Below are 24,236 nucleotides of genomic sequence, written 5' to 3'. Positions count from 1 at the left end.
AATAAAATAAACAAACACAAAATAGCGCGACAGCCCCTCGTGGACGACTGTCGTGCACAAACAGAACCAAAACACAAAATAAAGTCCAGGCCTGGTCCTCTCTCGTCTTTCACTGTTGTAACTCCTCCTTTTATCCTTCCGGAGCTCCTCCGTGGGACTCGAAACCGGTGAGTCGCCCAGGTGTCGCTCATTATCAATTACTCCACTGGCCTCACTTCGTTCCCACAGCTCTCGGCCCCGCCCCCACTCGTCACATACCCCCATCGCCCCTCGCAGGCCGGGGGGTACTCCCGAGACTGCACGTTTGTAGTCATGGGAAGAAGGAGGCGGGGACCGGCGAACATTTAAGAAAACTTTAATAATAAATAAACAATCACAAAATGTCGCTCATGATCAATTACTCCACCGGCCTTGCTCCGTTCCCACGGCTCTCGGCCCCGCCCCCACTCGTCACAACGTCTCTTGTGCGCGCTTTGATTGTGTGCGAGAACAGCGCCTAAGTAACAAATTGTGGTCTCTTTCGTTTCTTCTTCTAGTGGTTTAAAATTGCTTGTACGTGTAAATTGGCAAATTAATCTGCGAACCACGTGCGTGCCGAACGGTAGGGTCTCATCCGTACGTGTTACGGATCAACTGTGATCCGTTTAACTCCTAATATGTGACAGATCAGAGCAATCTTTCATTTACTTATTTAACATGAAATTGTCAAATTGCTACTCCATATCAATCGCATACAAAGAAAAAACCGAATAATTCGAACAATCATTAACATAAATAAATAACAGTGTCATATCTATACACATTTTTCCCAGAACGTTCTTGCAACCCGGTAGCAATTCTTCCACGGCCCGGTAGTGGGTCGCGACCCGGTTGTTGGGGACCTCTGGGATATTGGGACCACTGTCTTTCTTTTACTATCTCTTCTCTTCTGATAGTTTTTCAGTCAAATCGTTCTCTATGTGCAGTAAAGAAAGATCTGAGAATCTGTCCTGTGCCACTGAAGATCGGAGCCAGATTCTCCTCATAACTGAGAAACTTTCTGATGTAGCCGAACCAATGGGCAGCTTGAGTGCAAACTGCAGTAGTCTGAAAAGGTTTGGATATTTGTCCTTCTGTAGCCTACTTCATCTTTAAGTTTCTCAAGAGTAATCGGCGATGCGATCGCACATTTTACTAGATCCACTTCAGCTGTCAGAAGCCGAGGGTGAATCTTATAGCTCAGACAAAATCATTATTGGCTCTCGTCTGTGGGGGCAGTGCCCCCCCCATGAATAATCTGTGTTGATTGTATCTTATATATATCTGTATATTAAAAGGCTCACATTCGTTCATTAATGTGCCATACACCCAACTAAACATGGCGTCTCTCCAAGGTGCCTTTCAGTGACGATGTTGAGTCTGAATTGGAGCTGAGAGCAGATTACAGTAGTGAGTGTGAGAGGCGGATACGGCTGAGCAGAAGTTTGGCTCTCAGTGCTTCCCTTCACAGGAGCTGACAGAACATGGGAAACGAATGGCTGAAGGAATTCTGCTTGACATTGAAGGCTTCATTAGCAATGGGCTTGAAACATACTTGTAATGTTTCATTTTCACAATTTTTAGAGTCTTCAGAAACTAACAGAAACAGTTTAGACAAGTTACATAACTGTATGCTGATGGGGAAAAAACAGAGTCCATTTTGGGGTTACTTTCAAAGTAATGTGTAATATTGTGTTACTATTTAGGCATTTATGTATGTGTTTGGGAATAATATAGTATTAAAAGATTAATTGCATAATGTAATAATATAGCATATCATATGTTATTAAAAGATTAATAATATAGGGTTAAATTTTTTTTTTTCAAGTATTTTTGTCAAATACTAATAATCATGTGTCATGTAAACAGGAAGGGCAAGGTAACTGGTGTAGATAGCAAAGAATGTATACTGAAAGCAACATTTAAGTATATACTCAAAATATCTATTTATTTAATCTCTAGCATTTTGAAAGAACTATATTATCCTGTCTTCACAGTGTATTTTGGAGCTACAGTGTTAGTCCAGGCATAATTCATAAATGAATCCTCATTGTAATGCTTCCTTCAAATGCTTTTGACCCTGCTATATTCCAAATAGCTTTTTCCTGAAAATATTGTGGCCTGATTGCATTAAAAATTCAATGTTTTGATAAAACTATGCCATGCAGAGTAAAAAAAAAAAAAAGAATTGCACAACAAAAGCCCTAGAGATGAGGACTGGCATTTCTCCTAAGCTTTGCATCATGGGTATGAAGCCTCAGATTAAGTTGGGAACAAACTATTTTCATTAGGTCTGTTTACAAGCCACAGTCAGAACAGTTAAGGCTAGAAAAGTTGTTTTCTCAGTACGTCTGGATAAAAATCAGGTTACAGCAGATTTGATGCACAGACAGACAGCGCGTTTATTTGTATTCATTATACAGTGGGGAAAAAAAGTATTTAGTCAGCCAACAATTGTGCAAGTTCTCCCACTTAAAAAGATAAGAGAGGCCTGATTTTCATCATAGGTATACCTCAACTATGAGAGACAAAATGAGGAAAAAAAATCCAGAAAAATCACATTGTAGGATTTTTAAAGAATTTATTTGCAAATTATGGTGGAAAATAAGTATTTGGTCAATAACAAAATTTCATCTCTAAGGTTACAGGGTAGACTATAAAACAGCCAAAACAATCCCATGACTTGCATTGAAAGAGGGAGCAGAAGATCATATATATATATTTTTTTTTCCCGCAGGGTAGGAACACCTTAGTAACAGTCAACCAACCACTTAAAACATCCTCACAACCACTTACACAGCAATGGGCTACACTGAACACTTAGTAACTGCATAGCAACCACTAACATGATAAAATAAATCACACTCAGAAAACCCTAGCAACTGCATAATAACTTCCTAGCAACTTCATAGCAACACCCCCAAAAAAACACTCAAAACACCATAGCAGACACATAGCAGTACCTGAACAACCACACATCAACATGCTAAAAACACTCAGAAAACCCTAGCAAAGCAACAGGTTAAAAATCACTTGGAATATCTTAGCAACAGCATAGCAGTAACCTGGCAACCACATTGCAACAGGATAAAAGCCACTTAGAAACCTTAGCAACCACATAGCAATGGGTTAAAAAAACACTTAAAATGTTTTAAAGGGATAGTTCACCCAAATATGAAAAATCTGTCATTAAATACTCGCCCTCATGTCGTTCCAAACCCGTAAGACCTCCATTCATCTTCAGAACACAAATGATTTTTTATGCATTCCGAGATCTCTCTGACCCTCCATAGACAGCAATGTAATTACCACGATCAATAGTGGTTAAACGGATCGTAGTTGATCCGTGATCCGTACGGACCAAGCCCCACGGTTAGGCATGCATGTGATCCGTGGATTAATTGCAAAATTTAACCATAATAGAGTATAAGTTTATAATTTGTTCGTATTTACACAAGCAAGCGAATTTTAAACAATTCCAGAGAGAGAAGGCGAAAATGAACTCGATTCGGTACTCGATTCACTGTTCTCTACGTGCACAGCCGCACACACATGAAGCGTGCACGCGTTTCAGACGGCGCGCGAACACTGAGCGGAATCCTCTTCTGAGTCCTCTGAACAGACACATAAAGTCATGACAAAATACCCATCTCGACAATCATTCAGGTAAACGCAAGTTAAATTGAAATATTTTTCTTTTCTTGCTGATCCGAAAAATTATCCGATCCGTGGGTCAAAAATCACAATGTGATCCGAACCGTGAGATTTGTGATCCGTTGAACCACTAACGATCAAGGTCCAGAAACTAGCAAGGAGAATATATCGGTAAAATAATCCATGTGACATCAGGGGTTCAACCGTAATTTTACGAAGCTACGAGAATATTTTTTATATGCAAAGGAAACAGAAATAACTACTTTATTCAGCAATTCATCTCCTCTGCGTCATCCTGGAACCATTTTGGAGAGTATCCACTAAACGTAAACAGCTAATGCTGTTCTGTGTCAGCTGCTCCACGCAGATACGTTGTTTTTATTCAAATCAAAGCGTAAACAATGTAGAAAACGTGTCCGCGTGGTGCAGCTGACACAGAACAGCATATGCGGGATCCGACAATGCTGCACCACACAAGCTTGAGTAACTGTTTTTATGATGTGGTCACTATTGTTTTGTCTCTTGTTACAGATCGCTTAAAGGTGGGGTAAGCAATTTTTCAAAAACGCTTTAGAAAACTGATTCGGGCCGACTAGCAAACAAACGTGTAGCCAATCAGCAGTAAGGGGCGTATCTACTCATGATGTGGAGCAGAGAGTGTTCAGTCCGAGCCGAGCGACAGAAAGATATGGGATGATATTAGACTCAAAATGATTAATAGATGCACGCACAATTATCCATGCACTGCATACATTTTATACATGTATCTTACTAACCACAAACAAATGCCTTTCAGTTTGAGTCTGTGGAATTCGGGATTAAATGATTGTGCAGCGATTTGAACAAATACAGACATGTTTGTGTATAAAAATGTTCTGTTCTGCATTAATATATCATAAATTGCTCATGCAAAAATGAATCCGTGCATACGTGGATCAGGTGACACGCGTGCATTAATTGACGTCTAGTTCGAGTCGATCTTGTTCAGTTCATTTGGATTTTGAGACTTCATTTTCGCAGTTTACAGCATTTCACGTCCCCCACACACACAACTACCAACGTGTCACCTGATCCACGTATGCACGGATTCATTTTTGCATGAGCAATTTATGATATATTAATGCAGAACAGAACATTTTTATACACAAACATGTCTGTATTTGTTCAAATCGCTGCACAATCATTTAATCCCGAATTCCACAGACTCAAACTGAAAGGCATTTGTTTGTGGTTAGTAAGATACATGTATAAAATGTATGCAGTGCATGGATAATTGTGCGTGCATCTATTAATCATTTTGAGTCTAATATCATCCCATAGAAAGATAGAGATGGCGGAAAAAAACAAAAGAGGAAAACGTCTGCGGAACAAAAGAAGGCTTAAGGCAAGAAGTAGGACCCGTGTAAATATCGAATCAGCTTTCCAGCGCTGGAGAGAACTCAACGCACCGCATCCAGTGTAGACCATAGATATGTATATATATATATATATATATATATATATATATATATATATATATATGGTGTAGACAGCATCACTGATTATAATGAGCGCCACTCGCATCCGGTGTAGACACGGTGTAACATTGGTTTTGCAACTAATCGTTGCCTGGGTTGCGTACGTATGTATGGGGCGGAGCTATCAAAATAGGGGCGAGACCCTTTTGGGGTAGGGGCGTGTTTGTTTTGGTGATTTCAAATGTCAACATTGGCTACCAGAAATCACTTACCCCACCTTTAATATATCTCGAGTTATTTTTACGATTTTGACCTAAATCACAGCAGTGGTCTAAGAGGAATGTAACGTTAGGCTGTCAAACATACACATCTATTAGCCAATCAAAGCAGTGGGCGTTTACTTCCGAGTCTAAAATCCTCCACGCCTATTCAAACAGAGTGTTCTGATGAGGGGGGTTAAAACAGAACAGAAAATAGCTTATTACATCTAAATTATGATGTTTTTAGATGTAAAAATCTTGATAACATTATAAGTGGACCTCAGAGAACAGTACAGGCAGTTCATGACCCCTTTAACGCTCGTATCACTGTCTACCATTTATATTTTCCTTAGAAAACAACACTCTAGTCATTAGTTATGTTAATTGCTGAATCTGGTAAATGTTCTGTACTCAGATGTGTCATTGTTCGCATGAGCACAGGAGATTTCAGCAGTGGCAGCTCTTAATGAAAGTCCAGCTGTCCTGACCTCCTGATGCTAGCAGTGTGTGAGGAACATCTAGTATATGATGGACAGGAGCTTCAGATTGACTCAAGGATTGTTCAGTACCTCCTACAGAGAGTGAGAGCTCTCTTCATGAGACTGATAACTCATGAAGAGAGCTGAGAGTATAATATGTTTCTCTCCTCTCCGTAATAGAAAACCCAGTCAGAAAATAACAGGGAGTGATGTGTGCAAGTTGTCCAGCTCATATTTCACTCCAAAAGCCAATGCAGGAAATAAGATCCTGTTCTGCAGCTGCAATAGTCAAGCATCACTTTCAAGTGTTTTAGTTTTAGGAGACCTCGACTTTCATTTCTCGTTCGGAAGAGGGGAAAGTCACATATAATAACGGACGCTATTACACATGGCATCCCGTGAAAAGCTTGTTATTCCGTTTCCAATGGAGCTCATTAGTTTGGGGAAAGAAAATATTAGTTTTTTTTTTGTCACTGAAGGCACAAAGGCGTTCTGATGAGCCGGGGAGGTAGCGTTAGCGGGCTAATTAGTGCGCAGCACTGTTGTGAGTTAGCAGCATGGCGACTTCACCGTTAATGAGCCGCTTTCGCTGATACCACCCTCTGATTCTGACTTTCTTTGGTTTATAAGTTTTACTTTTGTAAATATAGGTAAAATCTGCTTAATAAAACAAGTGTGTTGCCTAGATGAGCTGTTCTCTGAAAAACAGTTTGTGAGCTCCACTAGTTTGTCATCAGTGCTGGGTAGTAACGGATTACATGTAATCTGGATTACGTAATCAGATTCCAAAAATCAAGGACTTGTAATGAGATGATATTACCGTTTAAAATGCTGGTAATCAGATTACAGTTACTTTTTATTGATTACATGATTACTTATAATTCACACAATAGCAATAAATTATTAGTTGGAATCAGTAACGGACTACAGTTTGCAAGTAATCTACCCATGGACGCTATTACACATGGCATCCCGTGAAAAGCTTGTTATTCCGTTTCCAATGGAGCTCATTAGTTTGGGGAAAGAAAATATTAGTTTTTTTTTGTCACTGAAGGCACAAAGGCGTTCTGATGAGCCGGGGAGGTAGCGTTAGCGGGCTAATTAGTGCGCAGCACTGTTGTGAGTTAGCAGCATGGCGACTTCACCGTTAATGAGCCGCTTTCGCTGATACCACCCTCTGATTCTGACTTTCTTTGGTTTATAAGTTTTACTTTTGTAAATATAGGTAAAATCTGCTTAATAAAACAAGTGTGTTGCCTAGATGAGCTGTTCTCTGAAAAACAGTTTGTGAGCTCCACTAGTTTGTCATCAGTGCTGGGTAGTAACGGATTACATGTAATCTGGATTACGTAATCAGATTCCAAAAATCAAGGACTTGTAATGAGATGATATTACCGTTTAAAATGCTGGTAATCAGATTACAGTTACTTTTTATTGATTACATGATTACTTATAATTCACACAATAGCAATAAATTATTAGTTGGAATCAGTAACGGACTACAGTTTGCAAGTAATCTACCCAGCACTGTTTGTGATAGCTCTAGTCATGTGACTAAAATCATGGATATTATTGGTTGCGCTACTTTATTCCCAATGTGATGGAGAAAAAAAACAGGCTGGTGTCTCAATGATGGCATGCGAAATGTGTGTTTTAGTCTGAAAAGTCAAAAGTCAAATTTGCCGAACAGTGGTAAACGTGGTCACACCTTTAGTGTGAACAGGCCTTAAAGTGATAGTTCACCTAAAAATGTACATTTTGTCATTATTTACTGATTTATTGTGAGATCTGCGAGATCAGCTAGAGCGTCTGACCAGGTGGCATTCAGTCTGTTCAGACACGTCTAGCATGTTGAACAGGTTTTAGCTTCATCACTCAAGGCTGTTGGAGACCACAGCTATCCGCAATTTATTCATCATTCACACTTGATATAATAAACAACTCCTCTTTTTCAGCAAGAAATGAAATGCATTTCACATTGAATAATTGAATCAGTATGTTGGAGGCCTCTTTTATGGATTCATACATTTAGGTGGAGAAACAGGATAAACAGTCATGGCACATTATTCAGACTGCAAAGAGAAAATTACCAGCCAGTCACCCTAACTAGTGGAACTTCTCGGCACTGAAATCCTGCTTTTACTCTCATATATTGTTTGTTTTATGGCCATTTCTGCACGCCGGTGCAAATTAGGAATTATTAGATAGCTTCAGCCTTTTCAAACAAGTAAACATAGCTCATACCTTTGTGGATAGGAAATGTGAAAACTTTAATTGAATAAAAGCTCTAAAAGCATACCTTGAATTCAGCTTGCCTTATTATTCAGCTAATCCTATTCATCACAGAAAGAACATATTTCAGTTAAAGCAAAAATAGGCTAGTCAATTGACGATGGACTAAATCTAAGATCTGCAAGCATACTAATCGTTTACTCACCCTCATGTCGTTCAAAACCTGATTTTTTATTTTTTTATTTTTTCCCTGTGGGGCATGAAATTAGTTATTTAGTTTAATAAATGAGTGCCGGGGCTGTCCAGCTCCAAAAGGTAGTGTATATATTTATTGTATATGACTTCTAAAGCCATATGATAGTGTGAGAAACCACCTGAAATTTTAAGTTGTTATTTCCTAAAAATCCTTTTGAAGCCTTTGAATTCTGGTTGAGATTCACTGTATTTACTGCTCTTATTTTTATTAAGGGCAAACGTCTGGTCTTCTTTGCTTTTAATATTAGCAAGAAGATAGCAGAGTCTGCTCTGTTTTGATGCACTATTGTCACCACTAATGAGGCAACCCGAATTAGTAGTGCTTCAGACTTGATTTTAATTGGTGGTTATGAGAAGGAAGTGTTTTTGTGTGTGTGTTTTTCTTTCAAATTGTAGAGAAAAAAAAATCAGGGCTAGTTTTCACATGGGGAAGCTGCTAGAAGAATCTATAAATCAGTAACTTTAATATTTTGAGTCAAAAGTTCAACTGCACAGTGGTTTTGTATGTTTGTTTCAGACTCTGAGTTCAGATAAGGACATTTTTGTGAGGCTTTCCACCTCTGAACAAAAATGTCAATATCATCATATATATTTTTAATAGCTGTAAACACAATACAACTACACTGGGATGTATTCAGGCAGGTGCCATATATTTTTTTTTTAACCAAAAGTTTGTACTGTGTTCTGAGGACGAGGATATTTTTCATAAGCGTCAGATGAGGTTGCCATGTATGTTATTCTATATATTCTGTATACTATGATACATAAATTAGGTACTGTGTAGAGACCAAAAGTCATTAAGACAATACAATAACATATACAATACATATATTTTTTGCTGATATTTTGTGTGTTACCCCCTTACCCCATATAGTGTGACAACATCCCCCACTAGCAGGACCAATTAAGTAAACTGCATATTTTTTGTGGACAATAGTGATAATGTTAATGTTCAGTAGCATATATATATATATATATATACAGTGGGGCAAATAAGTATTTAGTCAGCCACCAATTGTGCAAGTTCTTCCACTTAAAAAGATGAGAGAGGCCTTATATATATATATATATATATATATATATTTATTTATTGCTTTTCATTAGTAATTATTATTACTATGAATGTGATCAGTTTGCCACTCCATGCACTAATTTGCAGTATCTTTTAATTGATTTTTATTGATATTTGATTAGACTTGGGTTTCTGAGTGCATAGCCTTTAGTTGGCTTTTTTGTTAATATTCAGCAATATTCATGAATCTTAATAATGTTACAGGAATGTCTTGTTCAAAGCAAGGCATACGAATGACCCAGATTCCATGCAACTTTCACAATGTTATGAGGAAAGATGACATCACTGTAATTGTTAAATAGAAGTGGAATGTCTTATTGAGCTCAGATCACCAAACTTGATATTGTTGGCCATTGTGCCAAGTGTTTCTACACGTTCAGGCTGTTTACAATAAGTACAGTATTGGAGAATCTGAGCCTTACATTATTTTCACTGGCGTGGGACAAAAATGGCCTGAAGCCAGCGCTCTCTACATACTTTCGCACTGCATTGAAGTAACTAACCCCTGAGAGCCCAGAGCCAAATGTAAGCCAGCAAAGTCAACAAAATGGAGGAGAAACCCAAGATGGGCCAGAAAAAGACGTGTGAGCATGTGAGTGCTGGGAAGAGAGACCCGATCCAAACCCAGTAACATCCAGCCAGCATGAGGCAGTGGAGAAAATGCCAGCAAAGGAAATGAACAGCCGTTTCACTGGAGCGGTCAGGATGAATCTGATTTAACTTGCATGATACGCTTTTCATTCATTACATGGGGATAAGAGCGGTGGATCTGGGATTGGGCAGACGGCCAAACCGCTGGTTCTCACAGCCATTTTATAACTTAATATGCACCGTGAAACCTTACGAGAGATGTCTCGCATGCCACTGGCATCTGAACGTTCGCAAGCCTTCTTACTGTACGCTGGCTGGGTTTTTAATTACGGTTTTAGCTGAGGCCCAGTGCTGCGGTTTGCTCTGTTCAGCGTATTCAGCTTTGATGTAGCCGCAGACACTTATAAGACAGATGGATGCCAAGTCAGTTTGATCAGACCGAATCGTGCAACCATTTGACATTTTTGAAGGGTTTTGAGAATGTCGTCCGTCGGGACAGCAAGCATTTTTTGCTCTATCTGATCTGTTGCTGAAAATGAAACACGTAGTAAACTTAATGAGCCATCGCGTGCTGCGTCTGAACGTCTTAATGGGATTGACTGAACTTTCATTTCTTTGCAAAGATCAGAGGTCTTGACATCATTCTTGTGGTCAGTGTGAAATTAAACTTGACACTGTTACTTTCTTAATAAGTGTTGTTGGTCTTATTTTGCACGATTCGCCACAAAGCGTTTATTTAGAAAACAAATGTTTGTCTTTGTAAGCTCGGTCCAACTCTGAAATGGCAGCTATTTAGCCATTGTTTTAGGCTGTTATTGTAGAATATTTTACTGGTTTAAGCAGTAATTTAGGCAATTTTGGATAGTTTATCAAAAATCTCAACAGTTTTTCTGCATACAATGAAAGTTATTTTTAGCCCCAATTACTTTCATATTATGGACAAAAACATATGTAGACATTTTTTTGTACATTTATGTATCTATTTTGTATCTATTATGTATGATTATGTATCATAATAGATTTATGTATCTATTATGTATCACGACTGGGGCAGTCGTGGCCTAATTGATAGAGAGTCGGAGAGTCGTAACATGAAGGTCGCGGGTTCGAGTCTCAGGTCTGGCAGGGATTGTAGGTGGGGGGAGTGAATGACCAACGCTCTCCACCTTCAATACCACGACTGAGGTGAGACCCTTGAGCAAGGCACTGCTCCCCGGGCACCGCAGCACTGGCTGCCCACTGCTCCGGGTGTGTGTGTTTTCGGTGTGTGTGTGTTTGTTCACTACTCACTGCTGTGTGTGTGCACTTGGATGGGTTAAATGCAGAGCACAAATTCCAAGTATGGGAGACCATACTTGGCCACACATTATGTCCTTTCCTTTCCTTCCATCATTTCCTATTTTTTTCCCTGTATTTATTTATTTAGTTAGTTTTGTTTGAAATAACATGAGGGTGAGAACATGAGTATGATTTTTCATTTGTGTGTGAACTTTTGTGTGAATAGTAACATTAATGACAGGGTTACAGCAATAATAGTATATAATTATATAGTTATAGGATTGATGCTTTTGAGGGTGACTTGAACTTTTATCTCTATATATTGTGTGAGTTAGCTTATTGCCCTGCAGGTATAAGTTCATAAATGACTTGTTTCCTTGAACTACATTTTCATCCTCCTAACAATCTATTGCTTTCATTCCTGGTTTCATTCAGGTGTGTAACAATTTTCTTTTCACCATCCAATCCATTCATCATGGATAAAATACAAAAATATCCAGTTCCATTTGGAAATATGTCACATTATGGATGAAAATGGGTTGGGAATATGTTATTTAAAGTATTAAATTAAATTGAATCTAGAAATGGTTATTCTGTTAATATCGTCCGACTATAGTACAGTATGTGTGCTCACAGTTGTGGTTTGCTCTCCAGGGGCCCCGACAGGTAGTCATCTACAGGAAGACATGAGCCATTGGCAGCTTCATGCTCACTACTATCCTCCTCTACTGCGATCCGCTACCATCCGCAAGTTCATGGTTGGATATGAGATGCTAGCTAATGAACAGAGGGATCTTACACCTGAACAGGTATGCTTTCTTTTAAACATGTACAAAAAACGACAGTGATTTTACAAAAACATATTTTAGTCTTTGGTATTGGTTTTAGCTAGTTTTGATAAAACTGATTCTATCACAGCCCCAAACACAAAAATAATCGGTAACACATTAGTATAGGGACCAGTTCACACTATTAACTAGTTGCTTATTAGCATGGCTATTACTAACATATTGGCTGTTTACTACTTATAAAGCACATATTCTGCATGATCATAGTCTACATCCATAATCCTACTCAATACCTAAACTTAACAGTTATCTTACTAACTATTAATAAGCAGCAAATTAGGAGTTTATTGAGGCAAAAGTCAAAGATAATTAATTGTTATATTGAGAATTGGACCTTGAAATAAAGTGTGACCAAATAATCTAATAAATAGAGCAAATAAATGAATTAGAACAACAACAATAATAATTGAATTAATATAAATTAAATTATTAGAAGATTATATATATATATATATATATATATACATATATATAACCATATATACATAAAAGTATTTAATAAATCCCCATAAGGGTAAATCCAGGACAGAACAGGCAGGAGACACACGTAGGGATGTAGTAGACCGGACCACAAACAGAGAACAGAACACAACTAATATAGTGGAGCAAATGAGGATAATTAACGAGACACACCTGAACCAAATGACATAATCAAACGGAGACAGAAACTAGGTCAAACAGAGCACATGGGGAAGAAAACACAACAAAACAGGTCCATGATGTGTGACAGTTCGCCCCCCTCCCCAAAGGCGCGACCTCGCGCCACAGAGATAAAGTGAGGGACGGAGGGGGACTTAGGAGGAGGATAAAGGAGTGGATGTGGGATGGTGACAGGTGATGGCAAAGGGCCGGCAGGAAGGCAGGTAGGAGGAGGTTCAGGAGGTGGCCGGGTGACCGGGATGAGGACAACCAGGTGATAACAGAGGGAGGATCCAGAAGAGCCAGGGCGACAGAGAATCCGGAGGGCCAAGGTGAAGCAGATGGCTCCGGCGACCGAGGCGGAAGCGGGGATCCAGAAGGTGGAGCTGCAGGGAAGGAGGAGCCTGACAGAGCTGGAGGGATGAGGTGTAGCCGGAGGAGTGGAGTCCCGAGGCGGCGGATGGTCGATGACAGACCAAGGCAGAACCAGAGGGACGAGGGAGCCCGGCGGAGCTAGTGGACTGATGGGCCTCGATGGAGAGGAGGGAGCTAGGAGCCATGGTGGAGCTGCTAGGTCGACGGGCCGAGGCGGAGTCCAGGACTCAGAGGCTGGAGGCGGAGACAAGGGATGAGGGTGAGCAGAGGGGCTGCCAGGAGACAGCGGAGGCAATGGTGAGGACTGGTATAGAAGTGGTGGGAGAGGGAGGCTGGACAGGAGTTCAGGATGCTCAGGGGGATTAGAGACGATGTGTGCTGCCCACACACACCACAAGGCCACTCCCAACACCAAGCGCGCCAGTGACAGGGGAACGAACTCCGTGGTCATTTCAGGACAGATAGACAGTTTGAAATGGGCAGACATTTCAGGGCAGACAGAGAGTTCAGACGAAGGCGAGAGAAAAGCGGGCATGTCTGCATACAGTATATATATATACATATCATATTCCACTGAGCTCGGCTCACCCTCAGCCATGGTGCAGTGGGCGGAGCTTCCCGCCGCACTCTCGCTGTCCGTGACGCTCTCCCCCGTGGCAAGCACTGTAGCCAGCTCTCGCACCTGGTCTGACGTGTTGGGCTCTAGCTCCGGGGTGATCCTCAGCGCTGTCGCGACGGGCTCTGGCTCTCCGTCAGTGGTGGGCTCAGGCTATTGCTCCACACAGCGGGGTGATAGTGGACAGGGCTCTGGGTCGAGCGGCGTTCTAGATCAGGACTGGACGCTCTCCAGACACCGAACTATCGCCTCCCTCCAGTTCTGTCCTGTGGTGTCTGGGAGGTCGTCGGGGTGGTGGCAGTTAGCCCCGAACCTGAACAGGAACTTCAGTGTCTTGTCGTCAAAGGCGGTAGTGACGGCGGAACAGCTGAAGTCCCTTGCAAAATCTTCGATATCCTGGCTCCTCCGAGCCAGAGCAGTGAATCTCGCGGCGTGCTCCCTCAACAAAACAAAAATAAAAACTTTCAAAAACGAAAAACAAAACTCATGGGACTTTTAGGTCTGGTCTTCTGTCACGCTACGGTGAGATAAACGCACGAAGAAGATGAAGATGAATGCAAATAGTCTTTAATAAATCCACACAAGGCTAAATCCAGGACAGAACAGGCAGGAGACACACGTAGGGACATAGTAGACCGGACCACAAACAGAGAACAGAACACAACTAATATAGTGGAGCAAATATGACCCTGGACCACAAAACCAGTCATAAGGGTCCGTTTTTATAAATTGAGATTTATACATCATTTGAAAGCTGAATAAATAAGCTTTGTTAGGATAGGACAATATTTGGCTGAGATACAACTATTTGAAAATCTGGAATCTGAGGGTGCAAAAAATCTAAATACTGAGAAAATCGCCTTTAAAGTTGTCCAAATGAAGTCCTTAGCAATGCATATTACTAATCAAAAATTTACTTTTGATCTATTTACGGTAGGAAATTTACAAAATATTTTCATGGAACATGATCTTTACATAATATCCTAATGATTTTTGGCATAAAAGAAAAATCTATAATTTTGACCCATACAATGTATTTTTGGCTATTGCTACAAATATACCCGTGCTACTTATGACTGGCTTTGTGCTCCAGGGTCACAAATGAGGATAATTAACCAGACACACCTGAACCAAATGACATATTCAAACGGAGACAGAAACTAGGTCAAACAGCGCACATGGGGGAAGAAAACACAACAAAAGAAGGTCCATGAGGTGTGACAATAATACGTATTTTAACAACTCTTAGCAGGCTGTTGGCTCTCTAAAAAGTCATCAAATTTGACAGTATCGTTCAGATCACAGGTTTTAGTTTACAGGCTGGATTTGGGCTTGAGTTTAACACCCATGCAGACCTCTAAACTGTATTCTTCTCCTGACTCAGGAGTGTTTTTATCTATCTTTCCACTACATTCAGAGTTTCCACTAAGCTTAGCTCCCCAATTATTCCTAGTTCAACACCCATGTTGTAGATAACCTCCTTTTTTATTCTGGGATTTCATGACCTAACATTACTGTGCCCCGTTTCTTCAAAACCACTGGTTAGAAATGCCTTCAGAAGCGGCTTTCCTGACAACCGCTGCTGTCAGATTTTAAAATAATTGGTTAGTGAGGTGACTTTTGTTGTTTTCTGCCAGCGTTCAACAAAGGAGTCCTAAAGCACTGTTATAATGTCACGCTTAACAGTTTGTGACTCTTGCAGTGGTACTGAGCTACTGTCCTCAGTATCATTGGAAGTTAGTTTAATCCACAATGACTCATATTTCCAGCACTTCCTCACCCACTTCACCTGCTTCATTAATGTGTCCAGTCATGTGGGACTTACTTCCTCCGTCTAAGTGTTTCTGTCAGGCACACCCAGGCCAGGGTGACCCTGCTCGGTTTGATGCTGTCAAGCGAGGGAAGGGGAGCCGAGCAGAAACCAAGTACCCTATTTTCCTGTCTCCTTTTTCTCGTCTCAGCCGCCGAAGTGTGCAGCGCGTTACGCTCTTGATTGATGCCCATCTGGATGTATTGATTGATAGCTTGATCAAATTACGGCCTTCCATCCGGAGGTTGTCAGGACACTGGCCGTCAACGCTGATCTGTCACGCTGTGACTCTGTCCGTCGCATCGACTCGGGTCAAATCAGCGCCCCCCTCCCGACAGCGATCCAAGCCCTTTTCACACTCCTCGTAAACCCATTTCCCCCCAGCTTGTCCACCTGAATGTAAAATTTATCAGCAGGCGGTGAGCGTTATCAGCCCTAAACCAGGACATCTGTTTTTCTCAGAGCTAAACGAGTGAGAATGGTTTGGACTGCGATAAATTGGGCTTGGTTATCTGTCGACCTGACCTCTGTCTGCTGAGTTGGTAGCGAGTTCAAAGCCAAGTTAGCATTTGAGCACACTAAAGTGACCAGACCCCATTTTACAAGCCAGTGAAGGTACAGTTTGTCTCAATTATTAGTCCTAGCTGTGATTCAGTAGTCGGGGCAAATGATATTTGTGATATATTTTACCTCATAAAACTATATCGATATTGCTACACCAAGTTCTGCATTAGTATTTTTGGGAAAAAGAGATTCAAGTCAATGAGATGATGAAATGTGTTGTGGAAGTACTTTTCCTTACTGTTTTAATTTGGCCATCATCCAAACTATATATAACTGGTTCCTCGTGTTGGCCGGCTGCTCGGAGAAACAGTAGTGTCTTTGACAGTGAAATTGTAGCTTCCTTCTGAAGTGTCAGACATTGATTTGGAAGTGGTCTATTACTGACAGACATAGAGAAATTTTAGCTTGAGCCACTGATTAAATAATATGCTTTGAAATGTTGGTAGCACCAATTCTCACTAAAACCTAGTTGCTTATTAGCATGCATATTACTAGCATATATGTCGGTTTAATATTATTAGGCACATATTACTGAATTATTCTGCATGACCATATTTGAGATATTTTACACTCTTATTCCTACCCCATACCTAAACTTAACAACTATCTTACTAACTATAAATAAGCAGCAAATTAGGAGCTTACTGAGGCAAAAGTGGTAGTTAATAGTTAGCTAATAGTGAGAATTGCACCCTAAACTAAAGTGTGACCGAAACATATTCTGTTACCTGCAGACTTGATAGAAAATATAGTGTTATATTTTACAATTATTTGTAGGTGCAAATATTTGTATTTTCATGAAAATTTTGGTCAACTGGTCAATCGACCATCCTCAGACTTTTTGACAGTTTGTAAATGACAGCGCAATCAATCAATCAATCAAAACATTTGAAAGGAATAATCACCCAAATATGAATATTTTGTGTTTCTTAACTTTTTGCTCTAAACCCGTATGATTTTCTTTCCTCTGTGTTACACTAAAACGTTATTTAACATTAAAATTAATCTGTTCTTTACACAAAACCATTATGTGACTTCTGAAAAATGTGCATGAGTTTTATACAGTGTTATTTTAGTATCATTTATATACTGTCATTGTATTTGTTAATATTTTGAATTAGCATGTATTTTTATATTTCAGTTTTCTTTTTAATTTCAGTTGAAGTTTTAATACTTTTTAATATCTCTATTTAGCGTTTATTTATATCTATTTCAGTACATCAATTTAAACGTTTTTTTTTCAGTACATTGCCTAAGCAACAGTTCTAATTTTAATTAATTTATTTTTCTTCTAATATTTATATTTAAATTTATTTCAGCTTTATTTTAAATAATTATCCTTAATAGTTTTAGTTAACAATGACAACATTTTTCTCATATGTTCTACCATTATGGCGATTTATTTTCTCTTCCTCTGTATGCAGGGTCAGTCATCTACTTTTGTGTTTAATGAAAGAAAACACGTCATATGAGCTTGGAGCGGTAATTTAATGATGGCAGTATTCTATTTTTTGTTTCAGCCATATAGTCTCATTAGGACAGATTTCACCACTGCTGTCAAAACACACTCATGTATGCCACCACTCACTATATGGCCATAATTCCAACTGGTTCCTAGCATGCACAAGCACATATTCATATACCGGTTATTGCCAAGCATTACTGACTCTTAGCAGGGACGCTAAGGGTAATGCAATGGGCGCTTTTTTATCTCCGGCACTCAAACGTCATGACTGAACGGTTTTCGTTTGGAATATCGTGCTGAACCTCTGGGGTGATTTAATGTGCTGTAACATTTATTATGGCTTTATGGATGCGGCACTCCTATGGCGAGCCCAGCTGCCAGTGCTTATGAGACTGACCTCTCACTCAACGGCGGCAGCAGCCTCCATCAGCCCGTGCCGCAGCGGCGGTTGAGGAGGAATTAAAGAGTGTTGTGGCTGAGAGATTGGATCAGGAAGTGACACAGCCGCTAGGACGTTTAATCACACCCCTGCAGGGACTTATCTCAGGAGAGAGTGGGCGACTGGTGGCTCCTCTGCTGTGAGCGCTAGACATGAATGCAGAGTCTGCCGTCGCTGGAGGGTCTGGGTCACACTGTGTGTTTTTCAGAATGTGCTTTCACAGCAATCTGCCTTTTTGCTACAGCTTTATTTTTCAAATGTATGTCTCTATCCCAGCAAATTGTGTGGATGTTTATTTGGTCCAAGCGCTTCTGGAGAACTGTGTAAGGAAGACTGGCGCTAGTTGTCACACTTTTTACTCCAGGAGATATTTCTCAGCTCAGGTTTATTATACAAAGTCTTCGAAGTTTCTGTGTAGGCACATACTGTATCTGAAGATCTACAAAAAGCTGTCACCTTTTATGCAACCGTTATTGCCTACAGCTCATTAAACATGTTGACATTGTTTTTGGGCCATTTTGTCACAATGGAATCTAGATATTATAGATTTTAGTAAATGTTATTTACAAAATAAAAAAGTTTATATTTAATGCATTTTAGGATCATTCAATGAATTCAGTACTTTAACAAATAATATTTTTAATTACTTCCTTTTCATTTTATATTTGAAACTGCATTACTGTTTAGGATTGGAATCATTAAGTAAGATTGATTGATTGATTGACTGATTGACAAAAATATTACTTTTATTCAGTAGGAATGTATTAAAGTGATCAAAAGTGACATTAAAGACATTTATATTGTAACAAAGACAATTATATTTCAAATAAATTTAGTTCTTTTGACATTTCTATTCATCCAAGAATAGAGAGATTGTACATTGGAATGATATTTCACAATATTGCTATTTTGGCTTTATTTTTGATAAACTAAATGCAGCCTTGGTTAGCAGAAGAGACATGCTGTAATGTACAGTATGTGTTAATTGTTCACTCATTCAGAATCTTCTCTGTTTCTTTTCTGTCTTTTTCTCCCCGTTACTCATTTTCGCAGGCTGCAGAGCAGTTAAGGAAGCTCGGAGAGGAACATTATAAGATGAAAAAAAACTGAAGGTGATGGAGGGATGGAGAACTAAAAGAGTGTGACCTGTTGGCCACCTTCTGTGTCCAACTGTCAGATAATGAGAACATAAAACTGTGAGAAACAGATGGAGCTGTAAGATGACTCATCTGTTTTAGTGCAAATAGTTTAAAATTTGAACTAACTTCCTTTTGAAACACTTTTTGGTCTTTTCATTCGTTAGAAGTTAAAATTGGCTCCCAAGTTTTTGTTCAGGGCCCTAAAGGCCAAATCATGTGAGCTGGTAATTGCTTAGTTGAGAGCCAAAATGATTTTTCAGAAAAGTTTGAAATGATAAGTTGTAATCTTGTGTGCTTTAAAAAAAAAAGTTTAATAAAGTTCTTCCTTTTTGGCTAAATTAATTTGGCAAAGAAAACATTGAAAACAAGCTTCCATAAATTTTTTTTTTTTTTTTAATGTCCTTGGAAACTGCTGGAAAAGATTTCAACAAGTGAAAAAAAATTGTTGAATTGAAGACACTCTGGCGATGCTCTAGCAACCATAATTCATAAACAACCAAACATACCCTAGAAATTGCATAGTCACACCCAAACTCTCTAACAACTACCATGTAACTACTCAAAACACCAGAAACCATGTGTCAACCTATTAGCAACTACTCAGAACATCCCAGAAACACTCTCGAAACAACCCAGAACACCCTAGCAACCATAGTACCAGAATACCCTAGAAACTATTCACTGTAGCCTAGATTTTCCCTAGCAAGCCACTGTAAACACTGCATCAGCTGCCTAGCAACATATCAGAAACCACTCTAACAATACCTTAACATCCTAGCCACCACCTAAAAACACCCTATAAACCACACCTATACCAACCGAGACACAGCCTAGCATCAACCTACAACTTACTTTAGCAACCGTCTAATAACTCCCAGATAACACTGCCTGAAACTACTCTAACAACCACTGAACAGCCTAGCAACAGCCTAAAATGTCTTAGGACTAGGGCTGTGAATCTTTGGATAGACAGCGAATCGATTCGATTCACGATTCATAGGTTTTCGATTCGATTCAAGAACAATTTTTGCGAATTCAGAACGATTTGATTCGATTCACAATTACATTCGATTCAATGAACGATTCGATTCTGCATTCTTTAAGTGCATTCACATGATTATTTAAATGCTTCGCCTAAATTCTTTAAATGCTTAGTCAGGGGGAAAATTACACAGCAACCTTTATGGTTACAGAACCATAGGTTAGAGAGAGAAAAGAAAACACTTTTGTCCATTGTTAGATGCTAGTTTAATGATGCTCTGTCATGACATGGCATATGTAGAAATTTATGTAAGCCATAAATTGATAAAACCTCTGATACACTGCAATGTCTGAACTGTCCTGAGCGCATCCTGAGCGCGTCCTCGACAGCCGGCACGTGACATGTCTTCTTCTTCTTCTTCTTGCTTTACTGCGAATCACAGACTTATAAGTGCATTACCACCACCTATCTCTCAGGACAGTGCAGACATTGCAGTGCATCAGACGTAAAAAACTATATAAATACTGTTCAGTTTCTTGCACAGACCGATCGTTTCATGTCTTTACACATCAATGTATCATCACGAGCCGCAGGGTTTAATTTGGTTTTGTTTGTGTATGTTTTTTTTTACTATCAAAGCCATGATTCCCATCCACTTACATTATAAGACTGACAGACTGCAACAGTTTGAGTTAAAAATCTTCGTTTGTGTTCTACTAAAGATTCACCTACATCTTGGATGCCCTGGGAGTAAGCAGATAAACATAAAATTTTCATTTTTGGGTGAACTATCCCTTTAACAACCAATCAGTATGTTCTAATACTGCCATAACAACCACATATAACACTGTATCAACTGCCTAGCAACACACTTGATATCACCTTTAAAACCACTGAACACCCTACTAACCACCTAACAAAACCATACAACATCTTAGCCACCACCTAAAGTACCAGAATATCCTAGCAAACATCTAGGAACACTACCAACAATCCAGTACATCACAGCAACCACCTAGAACACTGTAAAAACTGCCTAGCAACACCATAGAAACCCCCCGAACAACCACAGAACACCTTAGCAGCCATCCACTAAAACAACACCTTAAAACATCTTAGCCACCACTTAAAGCTACACTATAAATCACCTTGCCTATAACAACCTAGAAATGACTTAGCAACCACTTTCAACTTACCAACTGTCTAACACTTCCCAGGTAACTGTACAAAACACCCTAGGTATCATATATAAACACCTTAGTAACCACTCAGAACACGCTAGAAAATACCTCGAAACACTCTTGCAATTACTCATAAGACTCTAGCAACTTCAGTACCAGATTATATTAACAACTTTCTAAGAACAATAGCAACCATCCAGTACATTCTAGCAATGCCCTAGCAACCACAGAGAACACTGTATCAACTGCCTAGCAACACACTTAATACTGCCCTACCAATCACTGAACAAACTAGCAACCGTCTGACAACACCTTACAACATCTTACACCACCACCTAAAAGCACAGTATAAACCACATAGCCTGTAACAACCTACAAATGACCTAGCAACCATTTTAAAATTAGCAGCGGTCTAACAATTCCCAGGCAGCTGCACAAAACACCCTAGATACCACATATCAACAGCTTAGGGACCATTCAGAGCACCCTAGCAACTACAGTACCAGAATATTCCAGCAACCATCCAGTACATTACAACCACTGAACATCTTAGCAACCACCTAACAACACCATACAACATCTTAGCCACTACCTAAAATACCAGAATATCATAGCAACTGTCTAAGAACAGTAGCAACTATCCAGTACATCAAAGCAACCACCTAGTAATATCCTAACAACCACCTAGAACACTGTATCAACTGCCTAGCATCACCCTAGAAACCACCTTAACAACCGCAGAACACCCTAGCAACCATCTCCTGTAACAATACCTTAAAACATCTTAGCCACCACTTAAAGCCACAGTATAAATCACCTATAACAACCTAGAAATGACCTAGCAACCACTTTTAACCACAACCACTCTCAAAGCAAAACTCCCTAGACACCATATATCAACACCTTAGCACTGATTTAGAACTTTCAAAGCACTGCCTTGAAACACTCTAGCAACACCCCAGAACACCCTAGCAACTACATTTCCAGAAAATCCTAGCAGCCATCTAAGAACACTAGCAACCATCCAGTGCATCCTAGCACTGAATCAACTTCCTAGCAACACACTTAATACTGCCCCACCAATCACTGAACACACAAGCAACCGTCTGACAACATCTTAGCCACCACCTAAATTCACAATATAAACCATATAGCCTATAACAACCTAGACATGACCTAGCAACCACATACAACAGCTAAAACACCCAGCAACTGTCTAAAACACCCTAGAAACCATATATTAACAACTTAGAAAGCACATAGAACACTCTAGCAAATACCTAGAAACACTCTAACAACAACTCAGAACACCATAGCAAGAATATTCAGTGCCAGAATATTCTAGCAACCATCTAAGAAACAATCCAGTACATCATAGCAACCACCTACAACACCGTAACAACTGGCTAGCAACACTCTAGAAACCACCCTAGCAACCACCTACTCTAAAGCCTTAGAACATCTTATCCACCATTTCAATATAAACCACCTTGCTTATACTGTAACAACCTAGAAATGACCTTGCAATCCCCAACTGTCTAACAGCTTAAAAAACCAAAACACCCTAGAAACCATATAACAACACCTTAGCAACAACCCAGAACATCCAAACAACTGCAGTACTACCAAAATACCCTAGCAACCATCTAAGAACACTAGAAGCCATCCAGTACAGCCAACACTGTATCAACTGCCTGCAAACACTCTAGAAACCACCGTAACAACCACAGAACACCCTAGCAACCATCTAAAGACAGCCTAGAAATTACATAGCTACCTCCTACAACATAGCAACGGTCAAACAACTGCCAGAAAACTACCAAAAACACCTTAGAAATCATATATAAACACCTTAGCAACAACCAAGAACATCCAAACAGCTACATTACCAGAATATCCTAGCAACTTTCTACGAACACTAATAGCCATCCAATACAACTCAATAGAACACTGTATCAGCTGCCTGCAACCACAAAACACCCTTAGCAACCATCTAATACCACCTTAAAACACTCTAAAAAAAAATACATGCCGTGCCTAACAACCTAGAAATGACCTAGCTACCACCTACAACTTAACAACTGTCTAACAACTCCCAGACAACTGCACAAAACACCCTAGAAACCATTTATCAACACCTTAGCAACCACATAGATTAGCCCAGAATCAAGATGACAAGTTTTGCACAGACAAGCATTTCTTCTGAGAACATAAAATCCAGTTAAATGTTCCTTTATTCATTACTAGCTGGAACTTTCTCCAGTACATACTGACAATTTCCAGCTTGGCTTTCTGCAGCCGTTAAAACGGAAAAAGTGTAATTGACGGCCTCGGGGCAGCTTGCTTAATGAGGGAAATGTGTTCAACGGATCAGTTTTCCTTTTCCTGCGCCGCACCTGCCGGGCTGCAGTTCCGTTTACGCCGGCGTGCAAATGGCTGACATTGAGAGGCGAAACGTTTTTCTTGTCAAGCCAATTTACAGTGGCATAACAGAAGGTCTCTCTCCCACGCCAGGTGCTCCATCATTCTCTCTGTCAGTGATTCTCAGTGTACTTAAGAACGTGGTAAGAGTGGGCCCAGTCTGTCTGTGGCGCCATCCATCTGTTCAGGTGTCTGTTGTCATAGGGAACGAGGGGTTGCGATCGTTCAGAGCAGACGCCGGGGATGGATGAGCTCTTCAACATGCGGCGGTGAAATCATGAATCATAAAGGAAACTAAATTTGGGTTCGCTGTGCTTTTGTTGTCGTAACACTGGAAAGGAAGTTCACAGAAAACTGACCCCTTCACGTTGGCTGCATTTACACTGCAAGGTCTAATGCACAGATCCCACATTCTGACATTATTTCCCCCCCATCTGTTTACGTTCACTTACATAGCCGTA

At 39.9% G+C, this 24,236-nt stretch overlaps 1 protein-coding gene across 1 annotated transcript in view; it reads left to right on the top strand.

Moving 5' to 3' along the window:
* The window catches only part of LOC107554847 (galactose-1-phosphate uridylyltransferase-like), a 119,334-nt gene extending 99,854 nt beyond the window's left edge, over nucleotides 1-19,480 (top strand). The window contains exons 8-9 of the mRNA XM_016237486.1: nucleotides 11,951-12,105; nucleotides 19,106-19,480. Coding sequence (XP_016092972.1) covers nucleotides 11,951-12,105; nucleotides 19,106-19,162 — 212 coding nt within the window. The 3' untranslated portion in view covers nucleotides 19,163-19,480. The remainder of the gene's footprint in view (nucleotides 1-11,950; nucleotides 12,106-19,105) is intronic.
* Nucleotides 19,481-24,236: the final 4,756 nt, after the last annotated feature.

The sequence above is a fragment of the Sinocyclocheilus grahami genome, unplaced genomic scaffold (genome assembly GCF_001515645.1).
Source record: "Sinocyclocheilus grahami isolate Dianchi unplaced genomic scaffold, SAMN03320097.WGS_v1.1 scaffold516.1, whole genome shotgun sequence".
In the NCBI taxonomy this organism is placed as follows: domain Eukaryota; kingdom Metazoa; phylum Chordata; class Actinopteri; order Cypriniformes; family Cyprinidae; genus Sinocyclocheilus; species Sinocyclocheilus grahami.
The sequence above is the reverse complement of the archived record's forward strand: the minus strand, read 5'-3'. Positions and strand labels throughout refer to the sequence as shown.